The sequence below is a fragment of the Xiphophorus couchianus genome, chromosome 10 (genome assembly GCF_001444195.1).
Source record: "Xiphophorus couchianus chromosome 10, X_couchianus-1.0, whole genome shotgun sequence".
Taxonomy (NCBI): domain Eukaryota; kingdom Metazoa; phylum Chordata; class Actinopteri; order Cyprinodontiformes; family Poeciliidae; genus Xiphophorus; species Xiphophorus couchianus.
In genome coordinates this window covers 6,471,965-6,492,867 of record NC_040237.1, presented here as the reverse complement: position 1 = coordinate 6,492,867, position 20,903 = coordinate 6,471,965, and the positions used below count along the sequence as shown (strand labels likewise).

Genomic DNA, 20,903 nt, shown 5'->3' with positions numbered 1-20,903 from the left:
GACCGGAAAGAATCACAATCCTTCATCTGCTGTATAGCACATTTCCATCTCTTAACTCATTGGGAGTAATTTTGTCACATGTTTGTGACATATTACTGTTTTACATGTTTTCTATTTATTCATATGCATTTAGCTAAATGACTTTGCACCGTTTTTGTCTTGAACACGCTGCTAACAGAGTGCCTACAGATCTATTTCAGAATCAGCTTGTTTTGTGTCAACATATAGACAAAAGTTCACTGGTATTCAGGATGTGCCCCATTATGAGAGCAGTTTAAGTGGGAAACCGAGTTGGAGATTTGTGTAAGCTGGTGCAACATTCCAGTCCCCTTTCTCATTAACCTGGTGAATGTTCTTCTGATGTTTTCTTTGTTTCAAATGTGGCTTAATATAAATCCAGTAGTTGTAGCTCCTGTCCTGCAAATGTTTCAGTGTGTTGGCTCTGGAGCCACCAATTCCAGCCGTGTAAGATTCCCAAACACTTTTAAATGGGCTTTGAATCACAATCCTCTCAAGGACTGCGGTTATACATGGTGCGTGTCCTTCCACTAAACTTTCCATTTACGGTTTTGGATACAGCACACTAGGGTTAGAGTCACATGTGAGAAATATACTCTTGGTGTTGGTTTCCAACCACTGCTTCAAAAGTTTTAGAAATAAATACTTGAACATTTTCACTGTGTGAAATTATATAGTACATAGATTTAATTTTTGTATTAAAATATAAATAATTTTTTTTGTCATATTTTTTGATATTTTAATTTAGTGTGATGAAGTTATACATGCATAATATTGCATGTCTATGAAACAATGTTAACAGCAAATGTTATTTGTTTATGTTTTCTGTCGTGTAGCAGTTTCAGTCACACTTTTCATAGCAGTACAAGTCGAGCAGGATGCCTTCTGCATGAACGCCTACTGAGTGAAAAAGTTGTGTTCCTTTCCTCCCCCTTGCGGAGCGTCCTGTCACTGTTGGAAAATGGCTGCTCGGAGCAGCTCCCCAAACCTCAGAGAAAACTGAGGGGAAAAAAGTCTGTTTTGAAGTCACAAACAAACGCTCGTTTTGACGTTTTCTAAACAGGCGATACAGGACAGAACTCGAGGAAGCCAAGCCTCGACTCTGAGGATGTCTCGCTGGGTGCCCTCAAAGAAGGAAAAATATGGAGTTGGTACGTAACAAAAACTTGCATGCTCCCATCGCTAGCTCGTCCTAGCCCTCTGCTCTTCTATCAGATTCACTGGACAAGTTATGGGGGAGGGGGGGGAACTGGGTTAGAAAGCGGCCGGCTGAGTGGCTCTGTTAAAGCGGTGTGGGAATGTTTCAGGTAGAAATGTGCCTGAACTGGAGGAATGCAAATCATAGTTTCCCCGCTAGTTCGCCAGAAATGCAGAACAAGGAATGTGCGTCTTTTGTGGGGAAGAGTGTGGATTGGGAATTGTTAGAGGCGCGCCTAGTTTCAGCGCTGTTTCCTGTGTTGTTGGGGCCTCGATTTGCTACAAATTAACCATCTAGTTCCAGGCTGCTCATTATTTGTAGCTGTTTAGGTCTGTTGACTGGTAGCCCTGCCCAACACTCAAAACATAGTTTGTTATTGCTCCTTTAATTCTTCCGCCTGCTCAAACGCTTTACGTCTTGGTCTGAAAACTTGGCTCCCCTTTGGGATATCTGGACTCGTAATAGCAGTTTCTGTTGCTAGTGAGCTGTACACGGAAGAGTCCAGCTAAGAAACGGACCATGCCATTTATCACTTGTGTTTATTTGCATGGAAAAAGTCGTGATTTATTGCTGTGTTTGTTTTTTTCCGGAGTTTACTGTCAGCGCGCAGATAGACAATCACAGATTAAAGCCACCCAGCAGTAGCCAGAAACACGTCTATTGTAGGTTAAAATCATGCCTATTATTTTCCTATCTAAACATAATTATAGACAAAAAGTATTACACACTTTGTCATGTTACAATGGATCAATATACAAGTTTGTATGATTGTAGAAATGAAGTAAATTATACTTTTTTCCTCTTTCTTATACAATAAAGAAATTGTGAGGTTCTTATTCAACTCTCACTAAATGTTTTTTTAGACCCATCTTGAAATGCAGCTTTGCAAATATACAGATGGAACATTTTCTGTGTTTCAGTCATGCTGAATGGCAAGAGCCTGTGAAAACCTACTTTTAGGTTTTGCCACAGATTCTTGACTGGATATAGGTCTGGGCTTTGACTGGGCCATTCCGACAAATGTTTTGAAATGTTTTGAGCTCAACTTTGTAATTGTCCATGGCTGACCTTCTTCAAGATTGTAAGCCATTTTTGGCTTCCAGCAGGTTTTCTTCTTCCCATCAACATTGTTGGGATCCTTGTTCCTTTCTGACAAAAAGCACTTCCGCAGGATGATGCTGCCACCACAATGTTTCCCTGTAGGAGTAGTGTAGTCAAGGTGATGTGCCGTGCTTTCTTCTTGACATTTTTCTATAATGGCCATATTTGTGAGGTGAATGACAGATTTTAGTCCTGTTAGCAGATTTTCCCTTCTAGGTGAAGGTTTCATTCTTAACACAGACATCTTAGCTGCTTCTCTGATAAATGCTTTCAGTTTAACGGGTGGCTTGCATTTTTCTCATACTCTTTCCATTTTCAGATGATGGGTTAAACAGTGCTCTTGTGAGATGTTCAAAGCTTGTCTGTTGGAGTGGCGGGGACTGATTTTAAATTTACACAATTCTTTTCAGATTGTTTTAGTAACATGTGCACTGTGTTGTGTGGGTCTGTCACATACATTCTCAAAAGTTTCTGGTTGTAACCGGAAACAAAACCTTCAAGTCATATCATGACTTTTGTTAGGCACTAGCTTACTAACCGCTGGGGCATTCCTGGATCACTTCCTCAACAGTCAGCTGATTTGTGATCCAGGTGTAAGTGATCAACAGCAGTGACAGAGATGGTTTTCTGTTAAAGGATGGGAAATCTCTAATCAGGAAAAACCTCTCAAAACATTTTAAGTTGATCAAGTTGTCAACTGTTGACAGCAGGAATGTACAGAACTATATAAACAATCAGAAACACCCTGTTGTCCCAGGAAAGTTTACAGAAAGTTTTTTTGTGATGGGAGCAGAAGAAGCCAATTTTCTGATATAAACAATCAGTTTGCATGCTAATAACATCTCATAGTTGTTTTGCAGACATATTGGCCCCAACATGGCGCTTTTTGCTGTGCTAAAAGAAATGGGATTCTCTCTCTCGTCTTCCTGTAATTTCTTTTAGAAGAACTATTAAACAGTACTTTTTTCTGCACTGAATACATTTTACTAAATACTAAGGGTTGCGTTTGTCAAAATTAAGAAAAAGTGTCAAATTATACTTCTGCAGTAAAACATGTATTTATTTTATTGCTTTCTATGCATTTTAAACAGTAGAGCCCATAAAGGTTCACAGTAGTTCAACCACTGTCTAATATAATAAATGTATTGCAAACACTGCATACTTTGTTGGCAGCACTTTGCAATCAATGGGTGTCAAAAGTAGATAAAAAATTACAGTGAAAATTTAAAAGAGTCCAAACTCTAGCAGTTTCGAGGGAGATATTGGTATGTGTTGTAGATGCCATGATATTAGAGAAATAAAAATGAAAAACCCTATTCTGTTCAACTTTATTTTTAGTCTGTTAAATCAGAAGTCCTCGATCTCTTTGTTCCTACGGACCAGATTTACTCTCTCAGATAACTTTGTATCACTTTTGACACTGTAATTCAGATCATCATTTTATAATGGATTTATTGGTATAATGACATTAAAGGTATTATTGTGCATTAGCCTGCTAACTGGGTGTGCACTTCTCTGACCCAGTAGGTGAATATTTATCGACTGTTGCTCTATTTTAGGCCCCATGGTAGTTTCCTTATTATGTCATTGTTGGATTCTTCAGGAGGTACGATATCCCAGTCAACTGCTTTGCTGATGATGCTCTAAATAATTATTGACTTAGACTTAGACTTAGACTGACTTTATAGTCATTTTGCATGCACAGGGTGTGTACAGAACGAAATTTCATTGCATACGGCTCGGGACAGTGTTTTGAGGTTCCAATGTTGTGAGGTTACTCCAGAATAAAATAAAATACAGTATAAAATATGAATATAAATACGAATATAAAAAATATAAAGTGCAGGAATGACAGTAAAATAGAAGTTATTTAGCTCTATATATGTGCAATGTATGAAGTGGAGACCAGTTTTTGAGTGCAGTCCAGTTAAGAGTTCAGCAGTCTGATGGCAAGTGGGAAAAAGCTGTTTCGGAACCTGGTGGACCTGCACCGGACGCTGTGGAACCTCTTTCCAGAGGGCAGCAGGGAGAACAGTCCATGGTGGGGGATGTGAGGGGTCACTGACAATATTTCGGCCTCGGGACACGCACCGCTGGGATGAAATGTCCTGAATGGAGGGAAGGGGGGCCCCGATGATCCTCTCTGCTGTCCGCACCACTCTCCTCACGTTCTTCCAGTCGGAGGCGCTGCAGCCTCCACACCACACAGAGAGGCAGCTGGTCAGAATGCTCTCTATGGTGCTTCTATAGAACATCTTGAGGATGGGCGGGGGCAGGTGTGCTCTTCTCATCCTCCACAGGAAGTACAAGCGTTTCTGTGCCCTCTTGACCAGAGACGTGGTGTTCCCAGTCCAGGTGAGGTCGTTTGTGATGTGCACCCCCAGGAATTTGGTGCTGCTAACCACCTCCACAGCCGAGCTGTTGATGAGCAGTGCAGCATTTTGGTGCAATTTTGTTAGTTTAAAGTGTGATATAAAGAAGATTGACATTTACATTGGCAATTTGCTTCCTCGGACGGAAAAAGCATAAATGACTGGAACAAAAATATTGTAAACAGTCAAACAAAAACATCGGCGAGAATTGCATTCCTCTTTATATGTAGGATAATGTGGAAATACTTGAGTATCACTGTTTGTGTTTAAAAATGGCGTTTTATATATTTCGACGACGACGACAACACATTTTTCTCCAGCTTGTATCTCAAGGACTTATGCTGTTAATATTCCCTTCCACGTATTTGCACGGTCCTCTGAATTTGTGCAATAAACACCTCTGCACGGTTTACCGGAATATATGTGACGGAGCAACCTCATAAAGCACTCTGATAAAACGAAAGATGGGCAAAAGTGTTTGCGTCTATTATCTGAGAGAAACACTGGTTAGTGTGTTGAATTTTGATGGCCTTGTAAAAGAGAATGTGAAATAGGATACTGAAATAATCTGTCAAACATTCCAAAAGTGGTATATTGCCCATTCAAACAACAGCGTGATGGAGCTACATCTGGTTCTCTGGGAATCCAACAGAAGGTCCAGATCCAATTCCTGGAAATCTTCATCCATTTGAAAACCTTTTTTTGTAAGGTTTGGTTTGGTACTGATGCTGACTGATGCATGACTTCAGCAGGTGAAACTGAACCTTTGACTGTAGCTTTGAAACGAGCTCCATTGTTTCCGATCCGGTTTGTGCTGTGTTGAACCCGTGTGTGTGTGCGTGTCTGAAAATGAAGAACTGATGCTAATGATTTCCCCCTCACTGTTCTCGTGTAAATTAAAAAGTTGACTTTCCCTCAAAAAAATATTGGAGAAAATTCTCAGTGGGCTCGCTGAATGCAGGCATGGGATGACTCATTAGATGAAAGAAAAGCTGCTGCCACATCATGGTTGGAGAGGATTGGTAGGGTGCACAGCTGATGCACTTTTAATACTTCATGTGTTGACCGAGGAGTGCTAATGAGCACTCTGTGAGGCCTGTGTGGCTGTCGGTGCTCTATCTGCATCTATTTCTGTTTCAGCAAAACTATTTTTTTTTGTCTTGCCATTTAAACTGTTCTCACAATGGGCCAAATGGTTTTGTTGGTGGAGGTGGAAAAAACTCTCTTCAAGTCATTTCGCAGATGATGCTGAAAATAATTGCTGCTGTCTACAAAGTGTATTGTGTTTATTATCATGGTGGAAAGAAAAACAACTACTAACTTGATTTGCTGTTGAATGTTTTTAAAATAGTTGATGTGATAGCTGTGCATAAATAAAAAAAAATGTTAGTGAGCATTGATCAAGAATCTTGGTTTTAAATGAGATGTAATGTAATCCCTTTTAATTTAGCACACACAGCTCTGGAAAAAAATAAGAGACCACTTAAGATGATCCGTTTCTCTGATTTAACTTTGTATATGTATATATTTGAGTAAAATTAACATTGTTCTTTTATTCTCTTAAGTACTGACAACATGTCTGAAATTCCAAGCAAAAATTGTGTATTCATTTGCAGAAAATGAGAAATGGTCAAAATAACAAAAAAGATGCATTGCTTTCAGATGTCAAATAATGCAAAGAAAACAAGTTCACATTCAATTAAAAGACAACAATGCTTGAATTTGGTGTCGCCATGGTAATATCTTGTTTGCAGACGACTTTTCAATCTATATTGACGTAGGAAGCAGTTGGAATGGAGCTTGCACTTGTGGAGGTTTGTGCTTCTAAAGGAAATGAAGAAGACAAAATAAAAAAATAAAGAAGTCATGTATTCTGACTAACTGAGTCAGAATACATGGCTGCAAATAAGAGAAAGGCAGGTGGAACAATGAAGCTGTATGAGGCAGACTTAATGAACTTCGGTGAACTTAAGTACTGAGGGAAACTATCCAAAGCAAAGGGCACTATATGAGAGAGGCGAAGAAGAGAATCCTGGAAGGAAGCAGTGGGTGGAGATGATCGTCAGAGGTAATTTGTGACAGAGGGACAGCTGAGGGTGAGGATTTTTATGATTTATGGCTTTTATGATGAAGGGAAGCGAAGTTGAAAGAGGATGTCATCAAAGTGGAGAGAATTACAAATGAGTATGTTAAAGAGAAAGCTTAGGTTTAGCAGTTCTTTGACAAGGTTAGACTAAAAAGGTGGAAACGATTGGACATGGTCAGGGGAAGGGACAGTGGAAATATCTGACATCAGACAAAGAATATGGAGCTGCTAAAGGAAAAGTGGTGAGCAAAGAATTGAGATGTGACAGACAAGAGCTTCGATAGGTGATAAATGCAACTACTGAGTTTCTTTCCTCTACCAAGTGCATAAATGCATAACAGATTTAATATTATGGCCTCCCAAATATTGGACCCAAGCAGTCCTTTACAACTATATTGAGTACTGCATTGGCATGTTTGATTCGATGCAGTATTTTGTGCAGCCCTACTTTTAAACTTGAATGTGTATTGCTTCTAGAAGCCTTTATATCAGGCTCTGGTTGCTGTTTATTTCATTATTATGAAAATATATTTCCACCATATTTAGTGCATTTTTTTGTTTTGCTTTAAGTGCTTTAAGTGATTTATCAAAAATAAATATGGCAAAAATAAATTACAGTACTATAACAACAAAATTCATGTTATATTAATTCATCTGAAGACTTTTAAAGAAAAAACAATTAGAGGATGTTACAGAGAAAATAGAATATGTATTTACTCAAACTTATGATTTAGTTTTGTCAGTGTCTCGTACATTAACATGGGGAAGTTAGGACTTAAAACTTGTACTTTATAGAGGCTTTGTTTTAGCTTCAACTTCCGGTTCAGTTTCGGCCTGAGTTTATTTAATCTTTTTTGTGAGATCATCACAGAAAAGCAATGAAGGCCATTCCTTAAAGAGAAGTTTCTCAGTTGCCTTTGCAGATTTTTATTTCTTGACAAATACCTAACAGCTAAGCATAAATTAAGGAGATCAAGGTTTTTAATGTTTAGTTATTCTTGTGGCATCCCTAAAATGACTCAACAAGGCCCCTGGGGAGATCTGTCTTGCTCTGTTGGGCTTCTGTGATGAATTTACCAGAAATACTTTTTGATGCTAATTTCAAATGTTGCCTCATTAATTCTGTTTCATCAACATGTTGCTGTTCCTTAAGAGAGACTTCAGAGAGTTGTAGCTCTAGAAGGGAACCCAGGGAACGCTTAAAGAAGATTTAACTGAATCAACACGTCAGTTTTAAGACTTAAGCACAGATTGCCTGTGAGAAATTTCTTCCACCTTTTCTCTTCTCTCTGAAGTTTAACACGAGGAAATCTATTAAAATACTAACTCAGAACAGGAAATGTGGAGTTTTTTGGGTTTTTTCGCCATCGTTTAAGATTTAGCCTAGGAGGAAATGCTTCCTGGGGGGTCAAGTCACTGAGTGGTGGCTTATCTGAAAGGACAGTCTGTCACACAAGAACACACACTTGGATCTAAATTTCAGGACCCTTGTTGCTATGATTCCCATTTTAAACTTGGACCTGACAACTTCAGAGAGCTTTGTCTTGGAACAGGTTACTGGTGAGTGACACATTGGGAGCAGAAAATAGAGATGCAGTCGCTCCGTCTCTTGACTTGTGCCAAAAGTAATTTATAAGAACCCTGCCCAGCACTAAAAAAAATAAAGAATCGGCTCCCACCTCCCGAGTGCAGTAAACTAACAAATGTGGCTGCAATTAAAGCGCAGTCTTAGCTACTTACTAAAATTCCTACCAAATGTCTCTTAAATTGCATAGCCTGTCTTTTATTCTTCTTTACAGCCCTGATTGAAGCAGTTTTGTGTGAAATATTTTCCTATCTTTATTACCCTGCTTTCCACTAATAACTTGTCTCAGGGTAAATTCAACACGGAACAGACATTCCCCCCCACCCCACATGTTGCTGGCCACATGTCAGCAACATGTGGCCAAAAGGCTGCTTATATTTCCCCCCACTTAATGTCAGTTTCTGGAAACCTTTTAAAGGATGGAGGCGGTATTGTGTAAAATTAACTGATTTTTGAACTTGATATCATGTTATAATCATTCTGCAAACACTTAGAACCCTTTCCTAAGGTACATAAAAAAACAAAGAGCAGTTGCTAGACCCTCTCAGGAGTGGCCAGTCCATCAAAATTACACCAAGAGTGCATCAACGACGGCTGTCATTGTGTGTGAAACGATTATAGCGGAGTAAATACTTTTTCACGGCAGAATCAAAAGTAAAACAATAAATCTTATTAATAACACATAATCAATCTATCATTTGTAGCTTTCCTGTTAGATATAAAACTAGGTAGATCATATTATACATTTTCATATATAGATATATATATAGAGAGAGATATAAAAATTTTGATTTCAGTGTGAATAATGTGGTTCTCCAATAATCCAACACCTTTAAACGAGGTTATCAGTAGATTTCATGTTGGCTCATCTCTAATATGGAAGAAGGAATGGTGAGAAAGCAATCTCTTCTGCGATCTATTAAAATCACATCTAAAGCAACAACAGCTTCAGCAACACTGCAGATCTTTAAGAAAACCCCTGAGCTCCCTCTTTCTCTGAATAAACTTTGTTGTTGACTTGACAGAAGATGATGGGACTCAGCTTTTGTTTCCGAGTTATGCTAAGGTCTGATTACAAGGTAAGATCCTCATTGAATACTAGGAGGAGCACATTTTTATCTTTTTGTAGTGATCACAGGGTTTGTCTGGTATTTCTGAAGTGTGCAATGGATCCACAGAGATGTGTGATGGTCTGTTTTGTTTTTTCTTAACTCTCACATCCTTCCTTCTGGTGTTGTGTCCCACAGCTGTGTCTCTTGATAAGTAGGAAGTTTGTGACTGTCTCATCAGTTAGCAGTTACCCTGACTTACAAAACTCAGCCAACACCATTAATTCTAATTTTATGTCTTTGTGCATCATAGAGTTAAATCATTTGTTTTCAAATACGGAAACCTTGATCCATGAGACCTCAGTTCACCCAGATCTATTTTTCCCCTCATTTAACCCATCAGTGCTGCAGTTATTGAGCAAATATGGTATGAGATCCTTTGTATAATAACCTTGAGTAAAACTACCACAATATCATATTTTTTATGCACCCATGTTAATACCAATACATATGACATCACCTAATTAAAACTACTGCTTTCTTTGACTTTTAAAAAGTTGCTAGTAGAAGTGATTGTATTTGTTGCGTTATATTTCTACCCAGTGGAACTGTAGATCGATAATTTGCTCTGATCAATTTATAAAGATAAAGTGTTAATTGCCACTTATTTAGTTAAAATCTATTATTTTATTTATTTTAGATTTCATTTTTTCGCCACTGAATAAGTGTATCTGCATTAAAGACAAAACTTTTGTAAAATGCTTTGTGCAAAGTTTGTGTGAAAGTCTTAAAATAATAAGAAACCAATTATGCACATAATTAAATCTATATTTAACCATTCATTAGATGCTCCTAATTTACCCTTTCCAGAAACTCCAGTCATCATGTTTCTTCCTTTCCCTTTGGAGGTCAGTATGACTTTGCTATTTATAAATTCTGAAAGGGAATCATATATTTACTGTGGGCCGTGTTGCTCGGTGAGGCAATTCTAATAGTACAGCTCCCAGTGGCTTGCTGTGAGAAGGTAGCTAAGACAAATGACAGCTGGCCTATTTAATCAGTGCATAGCTAAGTGCTTCCACAGTATTTTATCTTGGCTCAACACTGAGACAAAGCTGGGACACTTTTGTGTCAAGCTCTAAAAGCTTGGTGTGGGTATATAACCCTAAGTCACAACCCAAAATATGTAAACAATGTTGATTTCAGCTAACATACCCTGAAGGTAAATAATCATCTCTAGAAGATAAAAGCAGAAGATGCATCTTATTTGCTTTAGGTAGACTAATAAGGCCTTCCACTTACTTTGAATATTTATGTGACTGATTGTCTCTGTATTGGTGGCAGACTCTGTGTCAGCACAGAGTGTCTGTGGTCAAAGTCGACACTTGTAGGTATGTGAACTTTTATGACAACAACAAAGGGCCCTGTGTTCCTTTTTGTCAGCCTAACAAATGCAGTGTGACAAGAAGACAGCAAGACATGTTGGCTGTCTTTCCCGCTTGGGTATTTAGACGGGTGTCCTCCCCGGTATCCTCGCCATCGATTGTGGAAGCAGCTTGGGCCTTTGTCTGAAGTGAATCCTGCTGTGCTGCTGTGGCTTGCTTGACAGATGGTTAATGGTGTGTAACATGTCAAAGTGAAACAAAGGTCACTGATGCAGACATATGCTGTTACATAATTTAGATTCAGTAAGCTCAGATTAGTATGTGAGAGCCTTCAAACAGACAACACCTTTAATTACCGTACTGCTCTTGCTAAGTTTGATCACATTGTGTGGTGGGAGGACAAAATATAGCCATGCATTTATTTAGAAAAACCAAAATAAGTCTTTCAACTTTACAGTTTTTAAATTTAAAAATTATTTTTTGTGTATTACTGTCTCAACCATTAGTCTGTTTGACCAAATAGCACATTTGTACCTTTTTCCAATTTTACTTTTTCTTATTAGTTGACTTGAATTGGACAATTTTCAGCTCAGTCAACCCTGAGAAGTAGCCAATTGATCAGAAACTCAAAACTCTGGTAACTGAATAGGTAAACTCTTCTGCATGGCACTTTTAGCCTCACCCTACGGTGTGGATGTTGCTGTGAGCACTTGCATTACCAAGACACATTAAAACAAACCTTTATCTTGGCTTTTTTCTATTCTTCCCCTTTCTTTTCTCCCTCCCCAAAGGATAAGTCCTTGTTTGAGAAATTGTTTTGCTTACTTAACTTCTGACCGGGGCTTTGGACGTTTGGATGTGCACTGCACGGCAGCTCGTTACCGGCGAAGTATGTGGTACCTACCGCGGCCACCAGGGGCCCCCTAGAGAAATTATTTTTTTCTTTTTATCCATAAAATAATTATTTCTAAATACATTATCAAATATATATTATTGTAAAAACAAATCACTTCATAGTAAAATTGTGTGTTTTTGATATTATAATGACAGAAATTATTACAAAAAAAAAAATCTACTTAGTTTGCTTATGCCTTGGACCGGCTCCTGCTGTGAGAAGACTTAAAGTTAGTGAATGTAACATTAACAATTAAATATTGTTAATATTTTTATTAATAAGCACATAGATGTAAGAAATTATCAGATTAAAAAATATTCTGTTATGATGAAAGACTTCAGCGGTTGATTGAGTCTGCCAGGAAGAGCAAGACTTGAAGCAGATAAAAAGATGGTTGAACTATGTACAACAAAGTTTTATTCTTTGACACTGTCATGGAACACACTGAACTTGGTAAGGTACGGCCTTTAGGAAATCTCATAGCTAACATATCTAGATTCTCTGGGCAATACATACGATTTAAGATTTAGTGATGCTAACAGCACTAGTTTCTGATATAAATTGAGGAGCATTAAGTTTAAAATGTCAACTCACTAATATTATTTTGTTTTAAAATATTGAAACCTGCTTTACAAGAACTGTTTTATGCCTGCAAATATAGTTTTACAAGAAATTCTAATCATCTGGGTTACCAACTGACATAAGCCACAAACATCTAATAGTGGCATCTATGAATATTACATACGGTCCTCTGAATAACATATTGACATTATTTCCTGTCTAGCGACCTTTGTTCACTAATCAGTCTAAAAACCTTTGCTACTGATGATATGAAACACTATCAGCCTTCCCTGTTAATACCTACTGTAAGTGTATTAATGTAGAGTTACATTAATAATAATGCACTGTATAAGAAAACATAAATATATTTTCCCACTTTTTTTTTTTTTTTTTACTTCAGTAGGACTTCAAAAGGCAATACCTAGCTGTAAACTAGTGGGAATAATGGAGTATACAGGCTTTAAATGTAATTGCCAATGGCATCAACAAGCAAAATGTTATAAACTGTCCACGAAGCCTGTTTATTTCACTTATATAAATATCCTCAGAGTTAAATTTTCCTATTATGCTGCATTGGTTTTGAGTCCTCTAATGTAATGTTGAGATTCATGCATAACAAAAATCACAGGGCTCAACAGCACCAAGGCTGCTCAGATTATACAAATGTCAACCCCAATATTAGCAGCAGTCCATATTAATGTTGCATTTGTCACCTTTAAAATGTCCCATCGGTTGTTGTGGAGACTTGTAATTGAGGTGTCAGTCATTGATTGTCGATGTAGACAAGCTAGGGACACCTGCATGCAGCAGGAGACGGCCCTTCATGAAGCCTGGCATTTGATGAAATAGCCTTTTGTGTGTTTTCTGTATCGTGTGTGTGTGTGTGTGTGCCTAGCTAAATACTTGGAAAAAGTCAGAACCTTGCAGCTCAGAGACTCAAGAGGCAGTTTTGGATTTCAGTGACTGGCAGGTCTACTTTGTGAACAACTTTAGGGGACTTAAAGTAAGTTGTCTCACAGATGTCCCTGAAATGTAAATTTCATTTTATTAAAAAAAAAATAGGTGAACAGATTGGATTTTCATGGGTCCATCACCCCTTCCACATAAACTCGAGTACTCCCCTTTGCAAATTTAAATATTTGTGTACAGCAGTTATGTCCATCAAGTTCCCCATTTTTGATTTAAGATCTAATGTGTGTATATTAAGATTTGCTTACTTAACTTCTGACCAGAGCTTTGGATTATACATATAGATACACACACACACACACACACACACACACAATGTAAGAAACCAGCAAGTCTTCTAGAGATCCCACAGAAACCGCATGCATTATCTTTGTGCTGCCATGCAACCGCAGAGGTTTCAAAAGAAAGGAAATAGGCTAAAGCCCTGCAAACATGGCAACATTGCTTTTGATTATAGAGCATCCAATTACAGCTGCATCTTGAAAAATTTAGTAAAATCAAGCTGTTAATTTCTTCAATAAAAAAGTGATTCAGTCATATGTATGACAGAGGTATGCTGGTAATGAAGCAACTTATTAGAGTTTAGGATTAGTGTTACTGTATTTAACAATTTTCCAGCTGTCCCTGGAAAGTTATTTCCTTGCAACAACACTCAGGTGTTTCAGGAATGTATGCGACATCTGTTACGGTAAGACACAGCCACCAGTATAAGATTATAAATAGCACCGTGAAGAACAGGTTGCAAGCATTTCCGGTTGTCAGTCTGCACCTCTTATTGCAGCAGATGTGAAGTGATAAAAGTTCAGAGTCACGTCAATGAAGTCATCGTGTTGGCTGAATGTCAATGAAGGTGTTTCAAAGTAAACTTGCTGAGTCAATTCTAGGATTTCTCTAGAAATGTTTAAAGGTAATTACAGGGTCCTTAGCCTTGTTACATGAGAGTTGGAAAGAAGAGCAAGAAATAATTGGTGCATATTTCTGTGCAAAGACTGATTTTTCATTCTGAGCTATTCTAGTTTTTGAAGAAGGGCTGCAAACATTTGACTTAGACTTAGACTTACTTTATTGTCATTTTGCATGCACAGGGTGTATACAGAACGAAATTTCGTTGCATACGGCTCAGGACAATGTTTTGAGGTTCCAATGTTGTGAGGTTACTCCAGAATAAAATAAAATACAGTATAAAATATGAATATAAATATGAATATAAAATATAAAGTGCAGGACTGACAGTAAAATGGAAGTTATTTAGCTATGTATATGTGCAAGGTATGAAGTGGAGACCAGTTTTTGAGTGCAGTCCAGTTAAGAGTTCAGCAGTCTGATGGCAAGTGGGAAAAAGCTGTTTCGGAACCTGGTGGACCTGCACCGGATGCTGCGGAACCTCTTTCCAGAGGGCAGCAGGGAGAACAGTCCATGGTGGGGGGTGTGAGGGGTCACTGACGATGTTTCGGCCTCGGGACACGCAGCGCTTTGTCACAAAAGGATATATCATCTGTGGTTGCAATATGATAAAATGTGAAAAAGTTCAAGGGGTGTAAAGACTTTTGCATGACACAAATAAAAAAAATTTATAAAACTGAGTCATGTAAAATCAAAAGATTACTCTTTTTGCAGCTCTGGATTTGTGTGCAAAGTGCAAGCTGGGTTCACAGAGCCAGCACACACTCATGCACTCCCACAAATAACACTAGACCACTGTGTTGGAAATTCTCAGTGAAAGGCTTTGCTCACTGCTCTGTAAAGAGCTTGGATCTACTCGTTCTTGCTCTCTCCCTGTTGTACTACAAAGATGATTTTCAATTAAAGCTCCACAGAAGCTGTGGCAGTAAAGTTAGTGCCCTGCCATATTGTGGCCACAGGCCTCTACAGGGGCTTGGTGAATGGCTGGAAGTTGTGCCAAAAGACATTACTGACTTTGGCGTCTAAGTCTGGCACTAAGTTGTTTTTGCCACCTGCTTCTCTCTTTGCATTTCTTATCTTTTCATGCATGGAAAAATTCCTCCTTCCCTTCCAGTAAACAATAAAGTTTTACTCTCTTCACTTCTTTGTACATTATTCGCTACATGAAGTATTGTTCAACTTCCTAAAGACATAAAAAGCATCAGCAGTTCTTTCTGGAATGGCCCCATCTATTGTGATACAGTCATATCTTCAGTAGTATTTCCTCTTGGGATTTTCTTTTTTTTTTTTTTTGAGCGAGAGGAACAATGTGGTTCTAGCCCAGCAAGGGGGAAAAAAACCTGTGGCGTTCTCTGTCTAGCAGCTTGTATTAATTTCAGTTTAATTACAATGGCGTTATCTCCACTTTCCAACTGCAGACAGAGCTAAAAGGCTGCTGTGTGTAATTGGTCTAAGAGGAAATGGGTTTGTTTTGTTGGTGTTCTCCTCTTCTGTGACATCGCTGTCTGAGTTTTCCTCTAATTTAGAACCGTCAGACTTCAGTCTGAATACTTAAAGCTCTTATTAAACCTTATTAGAGAGGAACTTGAAATAATTATGCCTTCCTGCTTTGTAGGTTTCCCTTTATCTGAGTGCCATGAAGTTGCTGCATGGCTGATTGGCTCTGCTCTTGCTAATGCAGCTCTGTATTTGGATATTTTGGCTACACTCAAGTGAATGACTTTGCATCGTATCTTTACTTTTGGGGGAAAGTCTTTTAGTTTGACTGAAGTAAAGATTCTAGTTTGACATGCTAAAACAAAAAATTTAATTTGGAAAAAATAATTAAATATGTATCGGTAGGATTGTCAATATAATTTCTTGAAAATTAATTATATTAATTTATACTAATTTGCATCAAAGTGAATATACTGTGCACCAGTGCCTATTTGTAGTTCAGTATTTTCAAAAGAACCTCCCTATTCATGGGTTTTTGTAGCACTTATCTAAAATATTCAAAAGAAAACAGAGGGAAAATGAAATACTTGGGCATAATCCTATGTGATGCATTATTGGGTGATGTTTGCAAAACAGGCAATCCAGGAGCGCCATTTATTTCCTTGTCACAGATTGCCTTATATAGATTCTTTCCCTATAAGGCAGACAGACAGAAAAAAAAGTAAATGCCAAAGGATGCCACATTCTAGCTATGCTAACGGTACAAGATAACACTGACACGGCGGAGATAACAAGCTGTCCAGTATTAGCTGGAACTATTTCCAGTTAATACTGTCAGGAGTTTTCAATGCGATATGGGCAGGGGAGAAACAATTTGTCTGCCGTTTAAACAAAGTTTAATGGTATGTTAGTAGATTTCTTAGGAGTACCAATGCAGGTTTGTATTGCATTGGTCTGTAGTTTTAAATATACTTTAAGTTTCAATCTTGCTTTAAAAGCATAATTCTTCTGTTTAGAAAACATTGCAAGGGAAGAGAAGTGTTGAGGGCACAAATGTAGGTCCTTCTGAAGATTTTTTTTGTGTGGGAAGCCATGCAGACTCATCTCACTATGTTTTTTTTTTAATTATAGCCAACAGCGACGCAGTGTAGCATTGTCTAAATTTACACTGGTCAAACGCAATATAATAATCAACAACACTGGTAACGTTAGCCTTCCTGTGTTTACTCTATAGATTCCAGTACGGAACGGCCAAAACCGGATCATCAACCCAGCATGCATTGCGCTGGTGAAAACATGACAATCTCCAAGGATGAAAAATATAGCAAAAGATGCAAATTTTTTGAAGTTATTATGAGTTTTTTCTGTATCACAAATTACAATTTTTTAGTTAATAAGAAAATTACAACATATTTAGGTCAACTAATCGTGGATCCCTCTATTTAAGAAGTTATGTCATTGGTCTTCTTCAGCAAATTTGAGAGCATGGTCTAAATATGCATTTTAAAATGTGTTACACAATACAGTTATAAAGTTATATAGCCTCAAAATAATGAATAATAAGAGGTCCAGCTCATCATTAGATATAACTCATCAGTAAGATATAACTTCTGGTAATAGATTATTCTGGCTGTAATCTGTGTCTGTGGAGCTACTCTCTGCTAACTTGTCCTTCTTTCCTCTGGGAGCTGAAATGCAGCTGGAGTGGAATAATCATCCTCTATTCATTCTTGCTGCACAGAGAAGGGAGAGTGTTCTCAGCCACTCTATGCTTGTTAAAGTCCACCTCTTTCAAGTTAAGCGCCGTATTAAATGTATATTTCCTTCGTCAGTCTCAGTTCTTATTTCTATGGGGGGGTTTTCTGGATTTTTGAACAAAGGATTTGCCTTTGATCAAAATTTATTTATTTACATATCCCTATCATGCTCAACGTGGAGATCTTATCAGTTTCACATCCATGAATCTACATAGATTTGAGATTTAAAAGACTATTGGTTTAGCCCAATAAATTTCAATTGTAGCTTTTTAAGGGGAGCCTCTCTGCACTTTATGGAATCAGACTGCAATTAAAGGATAATGGATAATGGTTGTATTCTTCAGTGTAGCTGAGAAATACACGAGACATTAAACTCAAAGCAAAAATTGGAAAAACCTAAACTAGTCAATCTGTATTTAAATAGGGCATATATTTCTCATGCCCTGATGTTGATTATTTTTATGGTGTCTGGTCAGCACTCAGTGACATAGTCCTCTTCTTGGTCTTGTTCTCTTTTTAAGTGTCACTACTAAAAATAACTACCCATGACCAAAATCCAGTAAACTGTTGTGACTTTATTGCAACTTCTATTGTGCGTTAATAACAATACTTGATGCTCATCTTCACCATGGTATTCTCTTTTTGCTTTTGTCTAAAATCAACAACAACAGGTTGACTGCAACCCTGCTTGCCACAGCAGTTCTTTCGGAAGCAAAGATTTGGTGAAATGTATGGTCTAGAAGAGTTTTCTGAAAAGTGAAATTTGGTGGTATTTGCATACAAGGATAAGTTATGAAATACTGGATCACAATTTCTCCAGAGTAGGCAGCTGACAAATTAGCTCATTAAGGCCACACATTAGACTGGAGGGTGAAACATCGCTGTTGAATAATTCGGATTGTACAAATGCTAGCAGATACATAGTGAACACAGTCTCTGTCTTTATGTTGACTGCATTTGAAAACCATATCCAATTTATTCTAAACATTTTGATACAAACCTTAGCTTTTTTCACAGATTCACTTCCAACTTTCTTGACAGTTAGGTGGAAGTAAAAAGCCATTATGTTCTCTGAAACTTCTTTCATTAAAGCAGTTTCCATGCATTGCTCAATATTTGCATCATCTTTGAGTTCTCTGATGGTCAAAAAGATGCAACCAGGGCTTGACATTGAAAATGATCAACCGAACGCTGATCTTTATTGGAACAGTGGGATATTTGTGCACGCAGTTGAAAGCTAGAAGCCTCTTTTAAGTTTTAATCTAAAGTTGTTCTTTAGTTCTCTTACTGTAATAGCCCAGCCCATCCAGATTGAGAGTTGCCTCATGCTCAGCTTATGGGTTCTCCTCTCGTAGAATCCCTTTTGTCTGGGATTTCCTGGATGGCTCAGAGCCTTCTGCCTACTGGGACTTCAAACAAAAACCTCAGCTGACTCAGACTCTTTCCAGGGAGCTATTTTTTCAGAGCTATTCCTTCTTTCCACCCCTTCTTCATCAACCTACAATATTATCTTCAAAGTGTAATGATATGTTATACTGTGCGTGGATTAGTACAGGCCATTACTGAGTGCAAAGTGTAGAATTACAATCAGTCCACTATTTAGATGAGGCTGCTTATAATTGTAGAGAGGGCGTAGACGTGTACTGGCTAAGTAGATAGTTCCATAATTTGATTCCTAACTCGTCTCCTTTGATGATAATGTTTTGTGAGTTTACACGCCCTTATGCGAGAGGTTATGTATGGTAATGAGCTCCCCAACCCCCCACCTCACTCCCTATCAAATGATGCTGCTGTTTATCCTGTTTCAAGAAAATAATTTGCATGCCACACTCGAGGGAAAACATGGTCCACTTCCTAACGCTTTTCGTCTTCTTCCTCTGATGGATTTTCTCTTCCTCACTGCTCCCTAATTGACATCAGTTTACTTGGATATGCAAATATAGGTTTATGAGTAATCAGAGCTGTCATTTAATCCACACGTGACTGGAATCTCTTTGGTGATTTCAACAAACTGTGCAATGATTGCCTCGGATGTCAGGGCTGTGTTAGATGGGCGTCATTTAGGCAGCATCTTCCCAGGGTTGTTTATTTGTGTTCATTTGAAAAAAAGTCTTACCCAGAGAGGATATCCCCGGCTCTCCCAGCTTTCATTTGTTTGAAATCGGAGAGTCTCACTGGAAGCGATGAAAGAGGTGTTTTATCATGTTCTGTTGAAATATGGAGCGTTCTGTTTTTTGCCAGATCTCGTCTTGCTATTTGGATAACATGCAAAATCAGATGAACTCGTCCAGGTTTCAATCAAGCTCTGTGATTTGCAAGCTGATTTTAATATCTTTACGCTCATTGAACATTATTACATGTTGTCACCAGGCAACCACAAACTTTATTGGGATTTTATGTAATAGACAAACACAAAGTAGCAATGATTGTGAAGAGGAAGGAAAATGAAAATTTTCTAATAAAATTTTAATGTCTGCAGAGCATCCATATTCAGCCAACCGAGTTGGTATTTTGGAGAATAAGGTTTTACTGCAGATACGGGTTGAATTCTTTTGACATGCGTTTCCACCATCTTTGCATCTTTGCAAGATTACAGAAATTGAAATAGTTACCTACTCTCCTTCCAAATTGATAAAGCTCAATCACAGTGGATTAAATATTAATTCTTGCCAAAAATTCTCAGACCATTTTTAATGCTTGGATTTAAATCTTTCCTTTGTAGCTCTGGCTTTATGTTTAAGAGGTCATTGTCCAACTGAAAGGTGAACATCTGCTTTAGTCTCAAGTCCTTTGCAGCTTCCTGCTGTTATCCTGGCTTACCTGTTTGCTAAAGAAACCCATCCCTTTAGCATGATGCTAACACCACCGTGTTTCACTGTAAAGATGGGATATTTGGTGAGTGTTCTCTGCCATGCCAAATACATCCTTTGCATTTAGGCCAAACCGTTCAACCTTGCTCTTTTCTGACCAGGGCACCTTTCCTCGCACATCTGCTGTTTTCCTCAGTCTTCAAAACGCTTTGTTCACCAGTGTTCACCAACAATCCTATGAGGTATTTACAGAACTGCTTGTTTTACAGTAGGATAGAAATACACTCAGTATTTCTCCCTTTACGGATTAAGAGACTTTTGAAGGCAATTGACTGCACAGGTTTTATTTAGGGAAATAAGAATAAAGAAGTCAGAATGGAAACCCATTTCATCAGAAATTCATCTGTAAGATAATTTTGAGCATTTTGTATAATTTTTATTCTACTTCATATTTAGGCATTGTGTTAGTTTATTTTAAAAAATCTACAACATATGTTAAAGTTTCTCTTATGTGATCAAATTTCAAAAAAGTCTTTGCATAAATACATTAGCTAGAAAAGATAATTTGACTGTTACCACTGCTGCAGAGTGGCTATTCTGCTATTACTATTTAACGCAGATTAATCCCACCTCCCTTTTGATTGCTCTGTTGTTTCTATTTTTCTAGGCACCTTTTGTGTTTTAGTGGGGCTGGAATGAATGCCGTAGTCTTTGTTCTGCTGTCGGCCAATGGCTCACATTTGTTAGATTGTTGTTGGGGATGACTAAATGCACTGT

At 38.0% G+C, this 20,903-nt stretch overlaps 1 protein-coding gene across 2 annotated transcripts in view; it reads left to right on the top strand.

Moving 5' to 3' along the window:
* Window positions 1-952: 952 nt before the first annotated feature.
* Window positions 953-20,903, top strand: part of dock1 (dedicator of cytokinesis 1) — a 215,075-nt gene continuing 195,124 nt past the window's right edge. The window contains exon 1 of one of the 2 annotated variants that reach the window (XM_028029430.1): window positions 953-1,169. In XM_028029430.1, the coding sequence (XP_027885231.1) occupies window positions 1,127-1,169 (43 nt within the window). In that variant the 5' untranslated portion in view covers window positions 953-1,126. The remainder of the gene's footprint in view (window positions 1,170-20,903) is intronic. The other variant, XM_028029431.1, reaches the window with a different exon arrangement.